Genomic DNA, 21,456 nt, shown 5'->3' with positions numbered 1-21,456 from the left:
ACTTTATCAATTGAGAGAATGTCTGCCCTCCACCTTGGAAACATCTGGATGGAGTTAGTTCAGTGAAACAAAATTAGGCATTAGTTTATAGTTTATCAGGTGAGGGAAATAGGTGCCCTCCGTATTGGAAACATCAGGATGGAGTTAGTCAAATCAGTAGAATAAAGCCTTAATTGATCAATTCAGTGAGCATTGTCTCTCCATATTGAAACATTTGAATCGCCAGATTGAAATTATTGAAGTAGAATTCATGATTCATTTATGAATAGAGTGAAACATCTGCTTCCCATATTCAAAACAGCTGGATGTAATTATTTGTCACTTAATTTTTCAAGCCGATTAGGTTTATGACTGATCCAATAACACACATTAACTATTAATCCAAAAACTGCTCTTCCAGTCCTTTTTCTTTCCTTTAGAGCTTGATACTGTTTCCATTCATCTGGTAACAGCTCCTCATTCCTGGTAACTTTTGCTATAATCTCAGCCTGTTGTTTGACTACATTCAGTGACTGAATTCGCTCCAGGAACCCAGGCTTAGCTTCCTCTTTCTCAGACTGAATCAGCAGGTCGATGTAATCTGGGGTTGATAACGGGTTTGGTCTGAGAGCGATTTCTTCAAGTCTTAAAATGCTCTGAGATGATTTTTCAATCAGCTCCAACATGACATCCTGAACATCAGCCAATTCCTGCTGAAGTTGTTCCATGATTTTCTGCTGTGTCATCTTTTCACCAGATGCCTTCTCATACTTTTCTTTCAGCTGACTGTATGTCCTCTTCTCCATTCTGGTTTTATACTCAAATCTGTACTTCTGGTTGAGATGAACAGACCAGATACATTTATTAGGACAGACTGTGCAGTTCCCATTGCCATCCATTGCTGCACATCTTTGTTTATCAGCATCATTAGGAATCTTACAGGGATAATGACAGGTGAAGTGACATTTCTCACAGTTGGTTATGTAACAACCAGTCCCAATGATATCTTCCTTTTCTGCAAATGTGGTTTCAACTTCATATTCAAAATCTTGATTTGCATCCAGATCGACCTGGTGTTGGTTCAAAGCCTGTTGTGTTTTCCTGATCTCCTCCAGTTTTATCAGGCCCACTTTGATCTGAGGCTGCAATCCCTCTACCGCAGCCTCCAGCTGCTGATACTCCCTAAGCACCTCCTTTGTCAATCGTAAACTCTTTGTTTCCATTTTGCTCAAAGCTGCAAAGAATGTCTTCATACTGTTTGATCCCATCTTCCAGAACATTACATCAAAGTTCTCACTGTCCTCCTCCTCTTCCTCCTCATTGTTATCATCAGGATTCCTCTTGTCAGCAGGGTTTTCAGCAGCTGAACTTTGAGCAAATATGGCTGAATTGCTGAACTTGAAGTGAACTGGAAAACCTTTTTTATCTTTGGGACACGGTACCTCAGCAACATTGATGGCCTCTAGAACAGAGGGAACCTGCCCATCAGCGAATGTCACCAGTATTCGGATGTTCTCTGCAATATCTTTACCAAAAATGGAAAGAATCGAATCAAAGACATATTTCTGGGAATGAGTCAGACGAGCCGAAGAGGCCTGAGTGACAAAACACACAGCATCGATCTGATTAATACCATCTGGGGAAGTAAAGAACTCTCGGATCTGATCAGTGAGAAGTTTATCTCGGGTTATCCCCCTGGTATCTCCGAATCCCGGCGTGTCTATAATAGTGAGAGAGTGATCAATCCGGAATCCTTCTCGATGGTGGAGTTCGTAGGCAGTGATTGAGGATGTCTGACTTTCAGCCTGGGATCTTCCTGTCCCTTCATCTATTAATTTGTATCTGAAGTTGTCCTTCCATTCCACACCTAGGATGTAGTTGATCATTCCATTAATGAGGGTTGTTTCTCCTGCTCCTGTTGCTCCAAAAACCAGAATTGTCCTGACACTGTGTTTTGTGGTGGGTTCCGAAGGAGCATCTTACACAGTGTCCGTCCTTGTCAAGTGTCTTCTTCTTTAAGGGGATTGTGTAAATGGAAGGGTTCCCACTGGCTGTTAAGTTGCTTACTCTGTGAAGTTTCTCTGCCAGTCTCTTTGGTTCATTTTCTGTTTCTATTAAAACCTCATCACTTGCTGCACTAGACCCTCCTTCTCCACAGTCAGCAGACACTCGCACTCTGTAGGATGTCTTGGGTTTCAATCCCTCTAAAATATAACGTCATTCACTGTCTGTTGTCTTTATTTCCTCCCAATGTACATTCTCTGTGCTGGAGGTAACTGCCTTTTCTTCTCTATATTCTATCCTGTACTGAACTATATTGACACCAGCTCCAATCTCAGTCGGCCTGTCCCAGGTGAGTATTGCAGCACACCAGTATACCTGGAGTGTTAAAGGTTTACCAGGTGGACTTGTTGGAAGTGTGGTGACACTGTAACTCTCACTGGCCATGCTGACCCCTGCCTTGATCTCTGCTCTGTATTGGAATTGATATTCCTGGTGTGTCTGTAACCCAGGTATTGTGAAGGAGTCGGATTGATGGGATGTATCCACAGTTGTCCATTCCTCCTGTTGGGTAGCTCGGTACTCCACCTTGTACCCAACAATCTCACCAGCACCGTATCTCGGTGGCTGTAATTGGAGTGTCACACTGTCATGTGTTGTTCCACTAACCACAGGTCTCTCCGGCTGTGATGGGGGTTTGAAGCACTGGGTCACCACAAACCCTCTCTCATACAGGTAACTCGATGCTCCTACATTACTGTCATCCTGCACAGAAGCAACAATGAACTTTGTTTTCCCTCGTGCTCTGTTGGCTGTGGCAAATCCAGAAATAAGCGAGAGCACTCCCTCATCTTCTGGGATACAGTCACTGAGTTAAACCACTGCTGGTTGTGATATTCTGCACTAACCCGGTTAGCAGGATTTGGTATCTGCATTTTCTCAGCTGTGTGAGATTGTAGGTAGCTGGCTGCTTCTGACAGATAGAAGTCTTCTTGATGCAGTGATGTAAATGTGAAGCAGACCACATAATCTGTCTCTGGATCCAACACTTCTCTATCCAACTCACTGCTTGATTTCACAGAATGAATATCTTTCAATATCATGAGATAAGATCTCACCACATTCATTTCCCGCTCCTTGTCATCCAGCCATTTGATCAGTGACTGGTGTTTGAATGGTGACTGTTCCCTGTTCTTCAGAATATCCACCAGTGATCCTTCCTCTTTCCCACCTCCACGGATAGATGGTAACACACTGGCTAAAGTCTTCTGGAAAACCAGTTTATACTCCAGACACATCTCTCGGAATTTCACTATCCTGTCCCTGATCTCTGGAAATTGAATAGTGATACTGTCTCCCATCAGATCATTACATCTCATCACTGTCTCATTGAGCTGCTCCAGCACAGACTGAGAGTGATTGACCAGTCCGATGCTTATGTCTCGTACCAGCTGAGCAGCTTTGATGTCCAGTTTGTTGAGTGGGTAAAGCCAGACTCTAATGGGCACTGTGTGCTCTCCATCTGCTCCCAGTAACTTTGGGAGGTTTCTGTAGATTTTGATTGCATCTTGGAATGTGGTGGGATTTGTTTCCAGTGAGAAATCCCCATAAAAGTTGCAGGTGAAGTTCTGAGCATTTGTATTTTGTTTGTCTGTCATTTTTCGGGACCCCCCCCCCCCCCTTCAATTGCAATCTTGGGAATAATTTTAATCACTACCTCCAGGTTACCCTGAATATCCTGTAGACTGTCTGCTGAAGAGACCTCTTGATCAAACACAAAGAAAGCTTGAGCCCCGTACAGCACTGCTGTAACCACGTGAGTTGCTGTCCCCTGATCAAACACATACGGGTAGGTTACATTCTGCCGACCTAAGTGATTCATTGTCAGCTGTTTAAACCTGGTTGTTGTTCAGTACTGAAGGGTCACTCGGGCCTGTTGCTTTGATTTCTTTGTGTCATTGAGATATTTCGCTGATCCTTTCACCTCGACTGAGCCACACAAGAAACTTGCTTTCAATGATGGGTCCACATTCAGAGCAGAGGCTTTCTTCTCAATGGAGTCAGATGTAATGATGTGAAACTCTGTGTTAGGCTGAGATCGTACATCAAGGTCATTTTGCAGAGTCTCCAAGTCCCACAAGGTGACCCCTACAAAAAAAAATCAGTAAAAATATTGATTTTGAGATTAATAATGATAATTAAATTAGCAAGGCGGGGGGGGGGGGGGGGGTTGCCTTTAAGGCTTGCAAGGGATCAGTATTGCTTTAAGAGCCGGCAAGCTTTAGGAGTTATAGGAAGGTGCATTTTCGTTGCCTTAAAAACACCAATTTGGAGACTGTGATTCAAAAAGTGCATTCTCGTTACCATAGATATAGCCACTGGGAGTGAGCCTGCTGTGATACATTTGTTACAATTCAGTTTTGAACTGGCATTTGAGTTGAAGACAGTTTGTTCTAACAGAAGACACAGACAAAAAGAAGACACAGCTGTGGTGTTTTGCACACCTGAAAAACAGCTCTCAACCATTTAAATTGAAGGAATAGGAATTTAGTCTGTTTAATTATGATTTCTCAAAATTATAAAAAAAGTTAAGCCAAAACAGAGATCTCTGGAAATTTAAATTGAAGAAAAGGAAGTTAGACTGTGACAATTTTTTATTCCTCAAAAACTCTAAAGTCAGATTGATTCTATTGAAAGTGTTTGCAAGTCGTTATTTGTTGAAATTCGCTGGAGAAGGAAGCATCACCTACTGTTGGAGTTATACAACGGACTATTCGACTGTGGAAGAACCTTTTACTCCCACATAGGACGACTGTGAGGACCTCAAGCAACATTGGACTGTAAATTTGGAAAGACTCTTAATTTTTTCTACTTGAAATGTTGTGTATATCTTCATTGCGTTTAAGAATTTAGTTCTTCTGATTAAAGAGCTAATTTGCTGATTTAAAGACACCTGGTTTGGTTAGCCTCATTCAGGGGTTAACAGATGGTACAATTTGGCTGGGTCTTTCTTTAATTTGGAAAGTTTTAAATGATATGTTAGGCGATCTGTGGAGAGACGGTATTGAATTAACAGTGTGTTGGTCCCACCACAATCTGAATCGTATATTTTGTTTGGGGGCTTTGACAGGAGCAATCGGTGGTGACAACAGTGAGAGTGTTTCAGATTCCTATACCTGCAGCAAATGATTCTGCCCTCAGTCATCCTGGTTCACAGTTAATGAGCTGGAGTGTAAGCTAGAGACACTCTGAAATGTAATGGGGGGAGAGGAAATTTTGAACACCTGTGTCCAGAAGACAAGTCACACCCCAGAGAAAAGCATACGTTTAAGAAAAGGAGGGTGTCACTGTCAGGAAGCAGGGGAACAGGGACTTAGGAGAGGTTGAAAAGGAGGTCCCTCAGGCACTGGTTCTCTCCAGTAGATATGATGTACTGGCTACCTGTGAGGCCAAGGAGAAAGACTGTAGTGATGACAGCCACAATGCACACGGATCTTACAGAAATTAATAGTGAATCTGATGGAGAGGACCACGAGGTTCTTCCAGAAATTAGTAGAGAATCTGATGGAGAGGATCACACGGTTCTTCCAGAAGTTAATAGAGAATGTGACGGAGAGGATCACACGGTTCTTCCAGAAATTAATAGAGAATCTGATGGAGAAGATCGCGCTGACCTTACAGAAATTAATATTGAATCTGATGGAGAGGATCGCGAGGTTCTTCCAGAAATTAATAGAGAATCTGATGGAGAAGATCGCGCTGACCTTACAGAAATTAATATTGAATCTGATGGAGAGGATCACACGATTCTTCCAGAAATTAATAGAGAATCTGATGGAGAAGATCGCGAGGTTCTTCCAGAAATTAATAGAGAATCTGATGGAGAGGATCGCATGGACCTTACAAAAATTAATAGAGAATCTGATGGAGAGGATCGCATGGATCTTACAAAAATTAATAGAGAATCTGATGGAGAGGATCACACAGATCTTACAGAAATTAATAGAGAATCTGATGGAGAGGATCGCATGGATCTTACAGAAATTAATAGAGAATCTGACGGAGGATCGCGCGGATCGTACAGAAATTAATAGAGAATCTGATGGAGGATCGCGAGGTTCTTCCAGAAATTAATAGAGAATCTGATGGAGGATCGCGCGGATCTTACAGAAATTAATAGAGAATCTGATGGAGGATCGCGCGGATCGTACAGAAATTAATAGAGAATGTGACGGAGAGGATCGCGAGGTTCTTACAGAAATTAATAGAGAATCTGATGGAGAGGATCGCGCGGATCTTACAGAAATTAATAGAGAATGTGACGGAGAGGATCGCGAGGTTCTTCCAGAAATTAATAGAGAATCTGATGGAGGATCGCGCGGATCGTACAGAAATTAATAGAGAATGTGACGGAGAGGATCGCGAGGTTCTTACAGAAAGTAATAGAGAATCTGATGGAGAGGATCACACGGATCTTCCAGAAATTAACAGAAAATCTGACGGAGAGGATCACATGGCTCTTACAAAGAATAACTTGAAGATAGACAAGTCTCCCGGGCCTGACGGGGTATATCCAAGGATGTTATGGGAAGCAAGGGATGAAATTGCAGAGCCGCTGGCAATGATCTTTTCATCTTCTCTGCTGACGGGGGTGGTACCAGGTGATTGGAGGGTGGCAAATGTTGTGCCCCTGTTCAAGAAAGGGAATAGGAACAACCCTGGGAATTACAGGCCAGTTAGTCTTACTTCGGTGGTAGGCAAGTTGATGGAAAAGGTGCTGAGGGATAGGATTTCTGAGCATCTGGAAAGACACTGCTTGATTCGGGACAGTCAGCACGGTTTTGTGAGGGGTAGGTCTTGCCTCACAAGCCTGATTGAATTCTTTGAGCAGGTGACCAAGCAAGTGGATGAGGGTAAACCAGTGGATGTGGTGTACATGGATTTTAGTAAGGCATTTGATAAGGTCCCCCATGGTAGACTTATGGAGAAAGTCAGGAGGCATGGGATAGTGGGGAATGTGGCCAGTTGGATTAAGAATTGGCTAACTGATAGAAGGCAGAGAGTGGTCTTAGATGGTAAATACTCAGCCTGGAGCCCAGTTACCAGTGGCGTGCCGCAGGGATCAGTTCTGGGTCCTCTCCTGTTTGTGATTTTTATTAACGACTTGGATGAGGAAGTCGAAGGGTGGGTCAGTAAATTTGCAGATGATACAAAGGTTGGTGGAGTTGTGGATACCGAGGAGGGCTATTGTCGTCTGCAAAGGGACTTGGATAGGTTGCAGTGCTGGGCTGAAAAGTGGCAGATGGAGTTTAACCCTGAAAAGTGTGAGGTCGTCCATTTTGGAAGGACAAACATGAATGCAAAATACTGGGTTAACGGTAGGGTTCTTGGGCATGTGGAGGAGCAGAGAGACCTTGGGGTCTATGTGCATAGATCATTGAAAGTTGCAACTCAAGTGGATAGGGCTGTGAAGAAGGCATATGGGGTGTTAGCGTTCATTAGCAGAGGGATTGAATTTAAGAGCCGTGAGGTGATGAAGCAGCTGTACAGGACCTTGGTAAGGCCTCATTTGGAGTACTGTGTGCAGTTCTGGTCGCCTCATTTTAGGAAGGATGTGGAAGCCTTGGAGAGGGTGCAGAGGAGATTTACCAGGATGTTGCCTGGAATGGAGAATAAGTCTTACGAGGAAAGGCTGAACATTCTAGGCCTCTTCTCATTAGAAAGGAGAAGGATGAGGGGTGACATGATAGAGGTTTATAAGATGATCAGGGGAATAGATAGGGTAGACAGTCAGAAACTTTTTCCCCGGGTGGAGCAAAGCGTTACAAGGGGTCATAAATTTAAGGTGAAGGGTGGGAGATATAAGGGGGATGTCAGGGGAAGGTTCTTTACCCAGAGAGTGGTCGAGGCATGGAATGCCTTGCCCGGGGAAGTTGTTGAGTCAGAAACTTTAGGGACTTTCAAAAGGCTTTTGGATAGGTATATGGATAAAGGAGAATGATGGGGTATAGATTAAATTGTCCTTGACAGAGGACAAAGGATCGGCACAACATTGTGGGCCGAAGGGCCTGTTCTGTGCTGTATGTTCTATGTTCTATGTTCTATGTTCTAATAGAGGAGTGGTGGCGAGGATCACATGGCCCTCAGGGAAATCAGTAGAGAACCTGATGGAGAGGATCACACGGCCCTCAGAAATTTGTAGCGAATCTGATGGAGAGGATCACAAGAATCTTAAAGAGACTGATTGAAAATCTGATGAGAGCATCACACGGCCAAAAGGCGAATTAATAGAAAATCTGATGGAGAGGGTCAAATGGTTCTTACACAAATTGGTGTCTGCTTTGCACAGCTTCTATGACTTTATTACCTTGGATCAGCAAGTCTGATCAGCAGTCGTACAGCATTCCCAGCTGGAATGGGCGGCCCACAGCTGCCAGTTCTATTGTCACTCTCCCTCTGTGAGTCATTGCTCCAAACTTTCCAAATTCACAGTGAGATTTACCTGTAATTGAAGCTCTGAGCCTTAATATCTATATCACAGCACCAAACAATCCACCAACATTAGAGCTAGAAATAAACATTCAAACAGTGATCTGTTGTTGCCTTAACTATTAAGGGGTGTTAATGACATTCAAGAAGGGTCGATGATTAGTTTGTAGGACACAACAGACTGACAGTTATCCTCTGCATACTGTTTGATTAAACCCTGCATGTAATGTAAGCAGCTTCTTATCCAAACTAAACTGGCATGTCAAAAAGACAGGAAACATGTCAAGAAGACATGTCAAAAAGTCCACAAGAAGGCGGCACAGTGGCGCAGTGGTTAGCACCGCAGCCTCACAGCTCCAGCGACCCGGGTTCAATTCTAGGTACTGCCTGTGTGGAGTTTGCAAGTTCTCCCTGTGTCTGCGTGGGTTTCCTCCGGGTGCTCCGGTTTCCTCCCACATGACAAAGACTTGCAGGTTGATAGGTTAATTGACCATTATAAATTGCCCCTAGTATAGGTAAGTGGTAGGGAAATATAGGGACAGGTGGGGATGTTGTAGGAATATGGGATTAGTGTAGGATTAGTATAAATGGGTGGTTGATGGTCGGCACAGACTCGGTGGGCCGAAGGGCCTGTTTCAGTGCTGTATCTCTAAACTAAAATACTGAGTGTTCCCCATGTCCACCTGGTGCACTCTGCTGCTTTTGGGCAATGTGAAATGAGTTTTGTGCAATGATATTCTGCATTGTACTCATTAATGGATTTGGATTATGTTCTTCGATAGTCTGAGTTGTGTGCATTGATGGTCTGAGCCAAATAAGGGCTGAGAGCCTAGAACTGAGGTGGAGAAAAAAAGACACCACAATTTCACATCGCCCAATCTGCAACCACCCCTCCTTGGTGAAACTGAGCTCTGGAGACAGATTGCTGGGTGTCCCGACAGGAAACCTGTCTAAAATGTCTCTCATGCCATATGGAGGGAGCAGACACCAGCATTGAAGAGCAATTCTCTCACCCTAGGAAAGCGGAGTCACAATAATCCAATACCCTGAGCACCAGCCTCTCTGCCTTTACTTCCTTGGGCATCCAGGGCACCAGCAAACACTTCACCTCCACAGCTATATAAGAAACCCTTCCCCATGTTATCTGGTTAAAAGGAACACTATCTCAGGATACAACAGAATGGCGACCCATCTCCTCCAACACAGATTACTGACATATGCATCCCTGCAACCCTTCCTCCACTGTAACAGACTGATACCACAACACATCTTACCCCAGCTCTCCAGACCATTTGTCACACACTTCTCAACTGCCAGTCATTCCTTCATTTACTCAATCATACTGCAGGAGAAACTAGGACACAATGCCCATCAAAGGCAGGGGTAACCCCCAATCTGACACCTTAGTCTACAAGGATCAGGCCATGGAGCTGATGGGGAGAAATGCTCCTACTGACATGGGAGGCAGTGAGGTCCAGGGATATTCCTGATACCAGGTCAGTGACGGACACCAACACAGTTGCTGTGATATCCCTGTGAAGAGCCTCAGACATAAGCTTCCACTTCCTTCTCACCTAATTCTTTCCTCATACCCTGCTTTGCTGTAGATCAACCAGACTAACAGGAGGCACAGAAGGAGGGAGATGATGATGAGGTAAAACCCCTTCCTAGTGATTCTTTCTGAATTATAAGAATAACAAAGGCAAGGAGGATGACTACAAAGACGAGGGTGAGGAAGTCTGAATCAAGCCCAGTCATGAGTTCCTGCAACAACCCCCTTGACTTCATCCTACAACAACCCCCTGCATCTTTTGCTTTGTCCTGATCATGTACCAACTCAGACGCTTTCACTTGAGGGGGGGCGGGGGTGGTGGGGGAATAGATGGTGTTAGAGAGGATGTAACAATAGGTGATTCACAGAGCATGAGGGAGCTAGATGAGTGGAAACTGGATGGAGTTATGTCACCCTCCTCAGAGGGCAAGGAAAAGGCTGCTCCTGAATTTAGGAAGGATGCACACCCATCAAAGAAATTATATCAGGACAGGTGACCAAAAGCTTGGTCAAAGGATTAGGTTTTAAGGAGCATCTTAAAAAGGGAAAGAAGGGTAGAGAGGTGGAGAGGTTAAGGGAGGGAATTACAGACTTTGGGACCTAGACGGCTGAAGACATGGACACCAATGATGGGTGAGTAAGCAAAAGGCCAGAACAGGAGGAATGCAGAGATCTCAGAGGGTTGTACGTCTGGAAGAGGCTACAGAGAAAGGCAGAGTCAAGGCCCTGGAGGTATTTGCACATGAGGATGAGAATATTAAAATTAAGGTGTTGCCAGACTGGGAACCAATGTAAGTCATCGAGCACAGCGGTAATAGTTGAATGGGAATTGGTGCAAGTTTGGGCACAGGCAGGAGAGTTTTTGGAACAGCTGAGGTTTATGGAGAGTGGAAGCCAACCAGGAGAACATTGGAATAGTTGAGTCCAGTAGTAGTGAAGGCATGGATGGAGGTTTCAGAAAAAGTTGATCTGACGCAGAGGTGGAGATGACCAATATTAAGGAGGTGAAAGTAAGCGGTTTTGTTGAATGAGAGGATTTTTAAAAATTCTCTCATGGGTGTCACTGGCAAGGCCAGCATCTATTGCTCATCCCTAGTTGATCTCCAGAAAGTGGTGGTGAACTGCTGCAGTCCATGTGGTGCAGGTACAACCACAGTGCTGTTAGGAAGGGAGTTCCAGGATTTTGATCGAGTGACAGTGAAGGAATGGTGATATAGTTCCAAATCAGGATGGTGTGTGACTTGAAAGGGAACTTGGAGGTGGTGGTGTTATATTGAGTCTGCTGCCCTTCTTCTAGATGGTAGAGGTTGCAGGTTATTACCCTCAGTGCTTCTTCCAAGTGGTGTTCAATATGGAGGAGTACTGATTCATCAGCTGAGGGGGTGCAGTAGGTGGTAATCAGCAGGAAGTTTCCTTGCCCATGTCTGACCTGATGCCATGAGACTTCATGGGGTCCAGAGCCAATGCTGAGGACTCTCAGGGCAACTCCCCCCTGTGCTGCCACTTCTGGTGGGTCTGTTCCTGCCAGTGAGACAGGACACAACCATGGATGGTGACGGTGTTGTCTGGGAAATTGTAAGGTATGATTCCATGAGTATGACTATATCAGGCTGTTGCTTGACTAGTCTGTGGGACAGCTCTCCCAACTTTGGCACAAGTCCCCTGATGTTAGTGAGGAGGATTTTGCAGGGTCGACAGGGCAGGGTGTGCCTTTGTTGTTTTTGGTGCTTAGTCCAATGCCGGCTGGACCATCCGGTTTTATTCTTATTGTACTATACCTCAACCATTTCAGAGGGCAGTTAAGAGTCAGCCACATTACTGTTGATCTGGAGTCACATACTTCTACTGTCACTCCACAAGCATCCCTACAGAGTTGAAGCACGGGGCATGTTACTTGCCACGCTGGCCACTTCCCGCATGACCTGCGTTGCGAGTGCAACTGAAGTGGTACATGCATGTGTATCCCTGCCTGTACTCAAAGAGGTTGAAAGTGCAAGATCATGAATACTAAAATTGGCCAACGAATATGCAGGGAACATCATCTTTATTCACTACCGAAACAGCAAGCATTAGTCCTTCTCAAGGGCATTTAGGAATGGGCAAATAAATGCTGGCCTAGCCAGCGATGCCCACATCCCATGAATGAATAAAAAAAAAAGTTCTGATCTGAAGTTCTGTGAAGGTCCACTCAACAAGTTGCAGCTGAGGTGCTTTTGACTTGCTTGTGGTCAGGCAAGGATGGTGGAAGCACAGAAGCTATAAGGTTTATGCTACCACAGAAAATAACATTGCCTGGCGTAGATCAGTGGGTAGTAGTTGCAGTGTCACTGGCTTTCCTACACGAGCAGGACTTGCAGAGGAGGAAGCAGAGAGGAAAACCTCTGGAAGGTGGATGGAGGAGGAAGGCCTACCTAGAAATCCCTACCCTGAGACGGTGTCCATGTTTGTGGTTGAGCGCTGTATCCTGCACAACCTCACAATTCCGAATGCATGGCTACTATCTCCTGGGATCTGAAGGCCACCTTGGGAGGAGGAGGAAGGAGGGAGGAGACCACATGCATTGTGTGCAACTGGACAGAGCGAGGGGGGATCACATAGTGAGGTTTTGCTTCAGTTAAAAGGAACATCCTAACACAGAGCTACCATTCCTTAACAGTTCATCTATATTGGACTCCACAGCACAAAGTCTCCTTGGCATCATGCAGTAAAGGCCTACAGCAAAAGCATTCAAACAACAACTTAATTCAGTAACACATCAATAATACAAAAGAAGACAGAGTTATTCACTCTTGGGCATTCCCTTGATGCCTGTCTTGTGGATCATTTTGCCTGTCCCAGTGTTCCTACATCGTGCTACCCCAGTGACTGGTGGAAGGCTGCTGACTTTCACTGGGACAGACTGCAGATGGCCTTGCAGGATTCCCTCGAGAAGCTCTGGGCCTTGTGGACCAGGCTTCAGACTGCATCACTTTGGCATGGACAGCAGCATTCTGGGCTGACAGGCAACAGCAAGGGCACTGGCAGAGTGGTACTGATAGGAGGACAAATACTGTCATCCTGAGAGAGGACAGCAGGTTTGTGCTTTACAGAGCTATTGTCACTCCCCTGGGTTGGTGCCTCAGCAATCCTAGTAATTTGCGGGACGACAGATTGCTGGACTGCTGTGAGCTGGGAAAGCCTGCAAGTCCCTCTGAACACAGAGATCCGCAACTGTGAGGGCAGCTGTCTGAGCCTGGACGACAGTGTACAATGATCTCATAACCTCCATCTGAGATCTGCTGCGGCACTGAGACATCAGGAAGTCTCTGTCCGTGCCACAGTGGAAGCTGAGCCAGTGGCCAGCAGACACCCCATCATGTGTCAGTCTGGCAATGCTGCCATGGAGGTGTCCACCACTTCTTCAGTGGAAAGGATGAGCTCCAGGCTCTGTGTGATGCCCTGTGCCATGATGGAACTGGACTTTACCATGCTGCTAGCCAGTGACCGGAGACTGTCTGGCTGACCTGCAATGTAGCAAACATCTCAGTGTGCAATGTCACAAGGCTTTCCTGTACTCCTCCACTCATCTGAGTCCCCCGCAAAAGAACTGGTGTGTGACCTCACTCTCTGGTGAGTTTATACATGAGCTGGTGCATTCTCCTGTCCTGGCTGCAGCTCATGTGTGCCTGGAAACTTAGCACGTGCAGATCCTCACTCTGAACTAGCCTCTGACATATGTGTCAGTATTTGAGCTGGTGGCTGCAAGTGTCAGGTCAAATGATGGTGTTTCTTCCTCAGAGCTCTCTTTCCCCTTTCACCAGAGGCTGCAGTGGCTGAGCAGTCAGCAGTTTTTGACAATCTGAAAGCACACAAGTACAAGCAGAGGATAGGGGTTGAAGGAAAGGAGGGTAAGTAACTTCATTGCTAGTTTTAATTTCATGACACCTTTCAGGGTGAGGGTGAAGAGTGAATGGAGAAGGAGCATAAGGTATCAACTTACCATCATTCTAAATGGTCTTGGCAGCACCCGGTGCCACTGGCTCTGTGGCACTGGTGCCTATAATCCTCAGGACCATCTCCTCAAGGGCACTGAGAAGATGGATCCTTTGTGATCTTCCATACAGATCTGTATCTGCCCACCTGTGGTGGGAAGAACGTCAGTGACTATGTGACAGTGTGTTTGTGTGATGTACCTGCCATAACTGAATAGCTGTAGGTTTGCAGAGATAGATAGAAATGTATGTGCAGGGCTGGTATGATTGGTGTGTGTGTGTGTGTGTGTGTGTGTGTGTGTGTGTGTGTGTGTGTGTGTGTGTGTGTGTGTGTGTGTGTGTGTGTGTGTGTGTGTGTGTGTGTGTGTGTGTGTGTGTGTGTGTGTGTGTGTGTGTGTGTGTGTGTGTGTGTGTGTTACAATATTAGGGTTCAGTCCTGAGTGTCGGGCTCTGCTGCTGGGTAAGTGATGGGGATGTGGTACATTGAGCAGAATGAGAGGTGTGTGGTGTTAGTACAGGGTGTGAGATGTGATCTGCAGATGCATTCACTCACCTTGACCAGCCGAGTGAGATCATTAAAATGTTTGCAGCACTGCTGTCGGGTTCATGGAGCCACACTCTGGGCACTCAGACCCCTCTCTACCTGCTCCCATTCCCTTTGCAGGGTCAGTTGCGAGGGCTTCCTGTCTCCCACTGAAAACATTGCTCCTTCCTGGCCTGGACCTTCGACACTGCGTCAGGGGCAGCGTCAAAGTCTGGGAGTCCTCTCCTTCCCTTAGTGTATCATTACTTCGCCCAGAATCATATAAAAAAATTATTCAGCAGCCTGCAACTTCCCTTTTATAGGGACTGTGCCTTTAAAAAGGGAAGGCTGCCTGGAGCACGTGGTTTCTTCACAACACAACTTGATCCCCTGGAGTATGCAGAAAGATATTAACGCCAAATTCAAACTTTAAACAACCAATAACCCTCAAAATCATTTAACAGCACCTGCTTATATTTACCCACCTCTTTAGGAAAGCTTCTTGAGAACTTAAACTGTGGAAGCTGAAGCAACTCAGTACTCAGTGATTGGTTCTTTATCGAGAGATAGTTTAGTTTAGTTTAGAGATACAGCACTAAAACAGGCCCTTCGGCCCACCGAGTCTGTGCCGACCATCAACCACCCATTTATACTAATCCTACACTAATCCCATATTCCTACCAAACATCCCCACCTGTCCCTACATTTCCCTACCACCTACCTATACTAGTGGCAATTTATAATGGCCAATTTACCTACCAACCTGCAAGTCTTTTGGCTTGTGGGAGGAAACCGGAGCACACGGAGAAAACCCACGCAGACACAGGGAGAACTTGCAAACTCCACACAGGCAGTACCTAGAATTGAACACGGGTCACTGGAGCTGTGAGGCTGCGGTGCTAACCACTGCGCCACTGTGCCGCCCCTTTATCCAATAGGAATTAAGTACCTTGCATATTGTTATTTATCACAATGGAAGATGGGGAAACCCCAGATCCCATTGTCTAACAAGTGCCTCACCATCAGACACCATTTTTATGAGGACAATGAGGGAGAAACTCTGGTCACATGACAGAAACTTGTTTTCTGATAAGGAGCTCAATAAAAGGTAAATGTTGAAGAGCCAGAGACAGAGTTTCCAACTACTCCAGCAGAAGAAGAAGAAACCTGCATAAGATCACCATTTTTAAATTACATGTAGGCAGAGACCGGAAGGTGGGCTTTGAAACTCCCAACATTGTGCTTGAGTTTTCGCCATTGAACTGAGACTGAGATACAACGGAAAGAAGTCTGCAGCAACACATTTGTCCATCTGAAACTTTCCAAGTTTTGTCTTCAGTGAACCAGGAAAAGGAAAACAGGCCTGTTCCGTTCTTTAAATCTTCAGTCCCCAGAAAAAAAACAGGGTTTACAGCAAACTCTTTTTATAAAGAAATCAGACCTAAACGCATGTTATCTTTTAATCTTTAACTTATCTTGTGTGTGTGTCTCTGTATGCATCTGAGAGTGGGTAAAGTTGCAAATATTTTCAAGTATTTTATAATAAATATTTATCTTTCTTTAAAACTACGAGAAAACCTGTCACTTGTCTGCTTGTGGACCATTAAAACAGTCAGGGTTTAAAGCACGTTTCTAATAAACACACTGGCTGGAATTTTATGCCACCCTAAAGAGCGGGATGGTGGCGGGGTTTTTGGGGGGGGTGGGAGAGGTGGTGTAAAAGGAGCGAGAGGCTCCGGGAAGCTTTCCCGACCCGCTCCCGCCTCCATCGTCGTTTACCTAGGGCGGGGGGGGTGGGGAGCGTGAAAAACGACCGACCTGCCCCATGCCAATGAAGGCACTTAAGTGGCCACTTAACGGCCTTTATCTGCCTCCACGCAGATTTTACGTGTGGCCAGAGGGAATCCTGGAGCCGGAAGAAGCCACCTAATGAAACCAGGCAGCTTCTCAGCATCCCGGAATGGCCTTCATGGAGGGCTGCCCCGGCTACCCCAACCACACCCAAGACCCAACACGCCCCCCTTCTCCCCCAAACAATCACCCTTGCCTCACCGGGGCCCAACCGATTACCCGCAGCGAGGCAACCAAAACTTACCTTCCTTCCCGGCTCCCAGGCCTCTAGTCTTCATGCTGGACTGTAGTCGCAGCAGTGGTCACCGGTCCCGGAAGTGCTGGGGGGACTAAGAGCTGCTGGCCCGCTGATTGGCCAGCAGTTCCATTAGGCGGGACTTCCTACCTCAAGCAATTAAAGCCTGGGGACCCGTAAAATATGGAACGGATCCCCAGGTGAGGTGGAAGCGGGTTCGCCACCAACTTTTACGTCAGAGGCTGGCTCCCATCTGCCCACCATAAAATTCCGGCCACTGTCTTCTGTCAGTTGAGAGGTGAAACAGGAAAACCATCCCTATCATCTCCCACCTATCCGTAACATTAAAGTAAACATTGGTACCTTGGAAGCAGATATAGAAGAAATTATTATGGGGAATGAGGAAATGGCAGAGACATTGAACAAATACTTTGTGTCTGGCTTCACAATAGAATTAATTCAATTAATAAATTAATGAAAATCTGCAATTGAAAACTAGTCAGTAATGACCATGAAACTACCATTAATTGTTATAAAAACCCATCTGGTTTACTAATGTCCTTCAGGGAAGGAAATCTGCTGTATTTACCTGGTCTGGACCACATGTGACTCCAGACCTACAGCAATGTGGTTGGGAGTGTGTGGGTGACAGTGCGTGAGTTTGGAGTGTTTGGGTTGGGTTTGTGTGGGTTGCAAGTGTGTCCTGGGTTTGTGTCGGCTGGTAGGAGAATGACAGTGGGAGTGTGTTTCTGTGAATGTCTTTGTTTGAGCCTATTTTTGTGAGCGTGTTTGGTTCTGTTTGTGTGAGTGTGTTTGTGCTTGTCTGATTCTACCTGTTAGGACATTTATTTCTGTATGTTTGTATTTATGTTTTTTTGTTAAGTGTTTGTGCGAGCTCTGTATGTGTGTATGTGAGTTTGTGAACTCTGTGAACATATCTGTGTGAGCGAGAGAGAGAAAGCTGTGCATGTTTGTGTGTGTGAGAGCTGTAAGTGTATGTGTGGGCCGTGTGTTTATGTCTGTATATTGTGTGAATATGTTTTTGTGAATCTGTTTGTGTGACTGTCTGTTCTTGTGTGTATCTTTGGTGTAACATTAGTGAACCAGATGGGTTTTTACAACAATCAATGATAGTTTCATGGCACAACTAATTAATTGAATTTCAATTCCACCAGCTGGCATTTGAACCTGTCACCAGGGTATTAGTCTGGACCTCTGAATTACCAGTCCAGTGACATTACCACTATGCCACCATCTTCCTGAGCATGTTTGTGTGAACTCGATATGTGTTTGTGTGTGTATACTTGTGTGAGTGTATTTGCATGAGCGAATCTGTGTTTGTTTTTATGAATGTGTCTGTGTGAGCTCTGTGTCAGTGTTTGTATGAGCTGTGTGTCTGTGTGAGCTCTGTGTGTATATACATATGAGCTTTGTGTGTATTTATGCAAGCTGTATGCATGTGTGTGATGTGTTTGTGTGTGAGCTCTGTGTGTGTTTGTGTGTGAGCTCTGTGTTTGGGGGGGACTGTGTGTGTGTTTGTATGACAATGTGTTTTTTTGTAAGTGTTTGTGTGTGTGTCGGTTTATATGAGTGTGTTTGTGTGAGTATGTGTGTATATTTGGGGGTGTAGGTTTGTGTGTGGGTGTTTGTATAGCTGTGTTTTTCCGAATGTGTCTGTGCGAGCTCTGTGCGTGTGTCAATGAGCTTGGAGTGTGTAATTTGTGTGTGTGAGCTGTGTCTCTGTGTGAACTTTGTGTGTATGTATGTATGAGCTGTGTGTGCATTTGTGTGAGCTGTGTGTGTATGTGCTCTGTGTGTGTGAGCTGTGTGTGTGTGTTTGTGTGAGTGAGAGGGCTCTGTGCGTGTTTGTTTCTGTGTGTGTCAGATATGTGTGAATGTATCTGTGTGAGTGTGGCTGTGCATGCGTGTTCTGTGTGTGTTTATGTGTATATGTTTGTGTGAGTGTATTTGCATGAGTGAGTGGGTATTTGTGTAGCTGTGTTTTTTACAAATGTGTCTGTGCGAGCTGTGTGTGTGTATGTATGTGATCTGTATGTATGTGTGACATCTGTGTGTGCATGTTCCTGTGAGCTATATGTGTATTGTGTGTGTGCGTGTATGTGTGAGCTCTGCATGTATGCGTGTGCAGTATGTTTGTGTGTGAACTGTTTGTATATGTATGTGCGAGCATGCTCCTGTGAGCTATGTGTACATGTGTCTGTGTGTGTTTGTCTGAGATGTGCCTGTATGTATGTGTGAGCTGTGAGTTGATGTGTGAGCTGTGTGTTGATGTGTGAGCTGGGTGTATGTTCAGGTGGGCTCTGTATGTGTGTGAGCTCAGGATGCATGTGTGCTTATGTGTGTGTGTATATGTGAGTGGTGTGTTTGTGTGTGAGCTGTTTGTATATGAATGTGTGAGCACGTTCTTGTGAACTTTGTTCATGTGTGTGTTAGTGTGAGTGATTTTGTGTGTGTTTGTGCCTGTATGTATGAGTCAGTTTGTGTGGGTGCATTTGTGGCTGTGTGAGTGAATTTGTGTGTGTATGTTTGTGTGTGAGTGTGTATGTGTGTTTGTGTGAGTGTGTGTTTGTGGTTATATTGTGTGAGTGTGTCTTTGTGTGTGTATATGTTTATGTGAATGTGATCATGTGACTGTACTTGTGTGTGTTTGTGTGTGAGTGTATATGTGTGAATGAGTGTGTGTTTGTATGAGTGTGCTTCTGTGAGTGTGCATGCTTGTGAGTGTGTCTCTGTGTCTGTGTTTGTGTCTCTGTGATTATATTTGTGTGAGTGTGTTTGTGTGAGTGATTGTATGCTTATGAGTGTGTCTGTGTTTGTGTGAATGTATGTATGCTTGTGTGAGTGTGTTTGGGTGAGTGTGTGTTTGTGGTTGTATTTGTGTGGGAGTCCATGTTTGTGTGACTGTGTTTGTGTGAGTGTGTGTATTTGTGTGTGTGTTTGTGTGAGTGTATTCGTGTGAGTGTGTGTATTTGTGTGCATTTTGAGTGAGTGTGTTTGTGTGAGTGTGTATGTTTTAAGAGTGTTTGTGTGAGTGTGCATGTTTGTGAGTGTGTTTGTGTGAGTGTATTTGTGTGAGTGTGTATATTTGTGAGTGTGTTTGATTGAGTGTGCTTATGTTTGTGTGAGTGTATTCGTGTGAGTGTGTGTATTTGTGCGCATTTTGAGTGAGTGTGTTTGTGTGAGTGTGTATGCTTGTAAGTGTGTTTGTGTGAGTGTGCATGTTTGTGAGTGTGTTAGTGTGAGTGTATTTGTGTGTGTGTGTGTGCATGTTTGTGCAAGTACATTTGTGTATGTTTATGTGAGTGTGTGTGTGAGTCTATGTGTTTTTGTGTGAGTGTGAATATTTGTGAGTGTTTGTGTATATTTGAGTGTGTATGTTTGTGTGAGTGTGTTTGCTCAAGTGTTTTTGTGTGTATGGTTGTATGAATGTGTATATGTTTGTGTGAGTTTATATGTGTGTATATTAGCATGAGTCTGTTTGTGTGAGTGCGTGTATGTTTGTATATTTTTTATTGACTGTATTTGTGCAAATATTTGCATTAGTGCATGTTTGTGTGTGTGTGTATGCGTGAGTGTGTGTGTTTGTATGTTTGTTTGATGGTGTTTGTGTGAGTGTGTTTGTCCGAGTGTGTATATGTTTGTGTAGGTTCATGTATATTTGTGCATATTTGTGTGTGTGTGTTTGTGTGAATGTACATGCTTGTGTGTGTGGCTTTGTGAGTATATGTATGTCTGTGTGGTGTGTGATTTGTCTGTGTATAGGTTTGTGTGAGTGGGTGTATGCTTGTGTGACTGTGTGTATTTTTGTGTGTTTGTACAAGTCTATGCAAGTTTATGTGAGTGTCTGTGTTTCCTCCTGCGTAGCCAGATGGAATGCCTAAAGAGGAGAGAGGTATGGAGCACTCACCTTGGCAGAACAAAGGAGGTCTTTGACCCTTTTGCAGCACTGAACCCATGTTTGGGGCATGGCCCCATGGCTGCTGATGTCCTCTGTGATCTCCATCCAAGCTTGCTTGGTCAGGCGGGAGGACCTCTTCTTGACATTGCTGGAGAATGGGACCTCCCACCTTTCCCTTGCAGTCAGGAGGAGAATCTCCAGGGCAGTATCACTTATCCGTGGGGCCACTAGGTCTTGCCTCTGTCGTACCGCGGCCTGCTTGAGCAGGGGATGGTTGGGGGGGTGGGGTTCAGGAGTTACTGCAACACCAGTTTTAGCAGTGGCCACAAAACAGCAAATTATTCTAAGGCAGCAATGCAAACCGGGCAAGCAGGGCTTTAAATCTGGTACCAGCACCTGCTCTGGAGTTATCTGACGCCATACTCAGCACTTTGAATCCAGCCCTCGTTGTGTGATTGGCCTGGCCCAACATCTCCATTGTTATCATTGGCTACCCTCCACATGATGACAGTGGACCGGCCGCATATGTGACAAGCGGCGGTGTCACTCACTTCCGGGTCCACTGTCGGAACCCATGACAGGTTCACTAAATTCAGCCCTGTGTGTGCATAGTGAGTGTGCTTATGTCTGTTTCACGGTGGACTGTGTGTGGATGGGGATTGTGTCTGTGACTGTCTCATTGCGTAGGGTGTGTGGACGGAATTGTGTTTTTCACTGTGCAGTATGTGTGGAGGAGGTTCATTTTTGTTTCTGAAACCTGGTCTGAAGTAGTTCTATGTTTAGCTCTAATTCTTGTCATGCTGGGATTGCACCAGATATCCATATTCTCATTCAATCATACTGGATCAAACTGGAGATCCTACAGGAGCTGACAGGTTGTGCACTCTCATTATTCTGTGTATTATTGTGTAAGATGGCCTGAGGCAGACTGATACC

At 45.1% G+C, this 21,456-nt stretch overlaps 2 protein-coding genes across 2 annotated transcripts in view; both read right to left on the bottom strand.

The window, feature by feature from the left end:
* Nucleotides 1–311: 311 nt before the first annotated feature.
* Nucleotides 312–1,866, bottom strand: LOC137345841 (uncharacterized). Its single transcript, XM_068009089.1, has one exon. The coding sequence runs from the start codon at nt 1,863–1,865 to the stop codon at nt 312–314; it is 1,554 nt and encodes a 517-aa protein (XP_067865190.1). The 5' UTR covers nt 1,866.
* An 863-nt stretch (nt 1,867–2,729) lies between these two features.
* The window catches only part of LOC137346289 (stonustoxin subunit alpha-like), a 209,582-nt gene continuing 190,855 nt past the window's right edge, over nt 2,730–21,456 (bottom strand). The window contains 2 exon segments of the mRNA XM_068009771.1: nt 2,730–3,662; nt 3,665–4,128. Coding sequence (XP_067865872.1) covers nt 2,730–3,662; nt 3,665–4,128 — 1,397 coding nt within the window.

The sequence above is a fragment of the Heterodontus francisci genome, chromosome 29 (assembly GCF_036365525.1).
Source record: "Heterodontus francisci isolate sHetFra1 chromosome 29, sHetFra1.hap1, whole genome shotgun sequence".
NCBI classification, from domain to species: domain Eukaryota; kingdom Metazoa; phylum Chordata; class Chondrichthyes; order Heterodontiformes; family Heterodontidae; genus Heterodontus; species Heterodontus francisci.
This window is presented reverse-complemented; position numbering and strand designations above follow the sequence as displayed.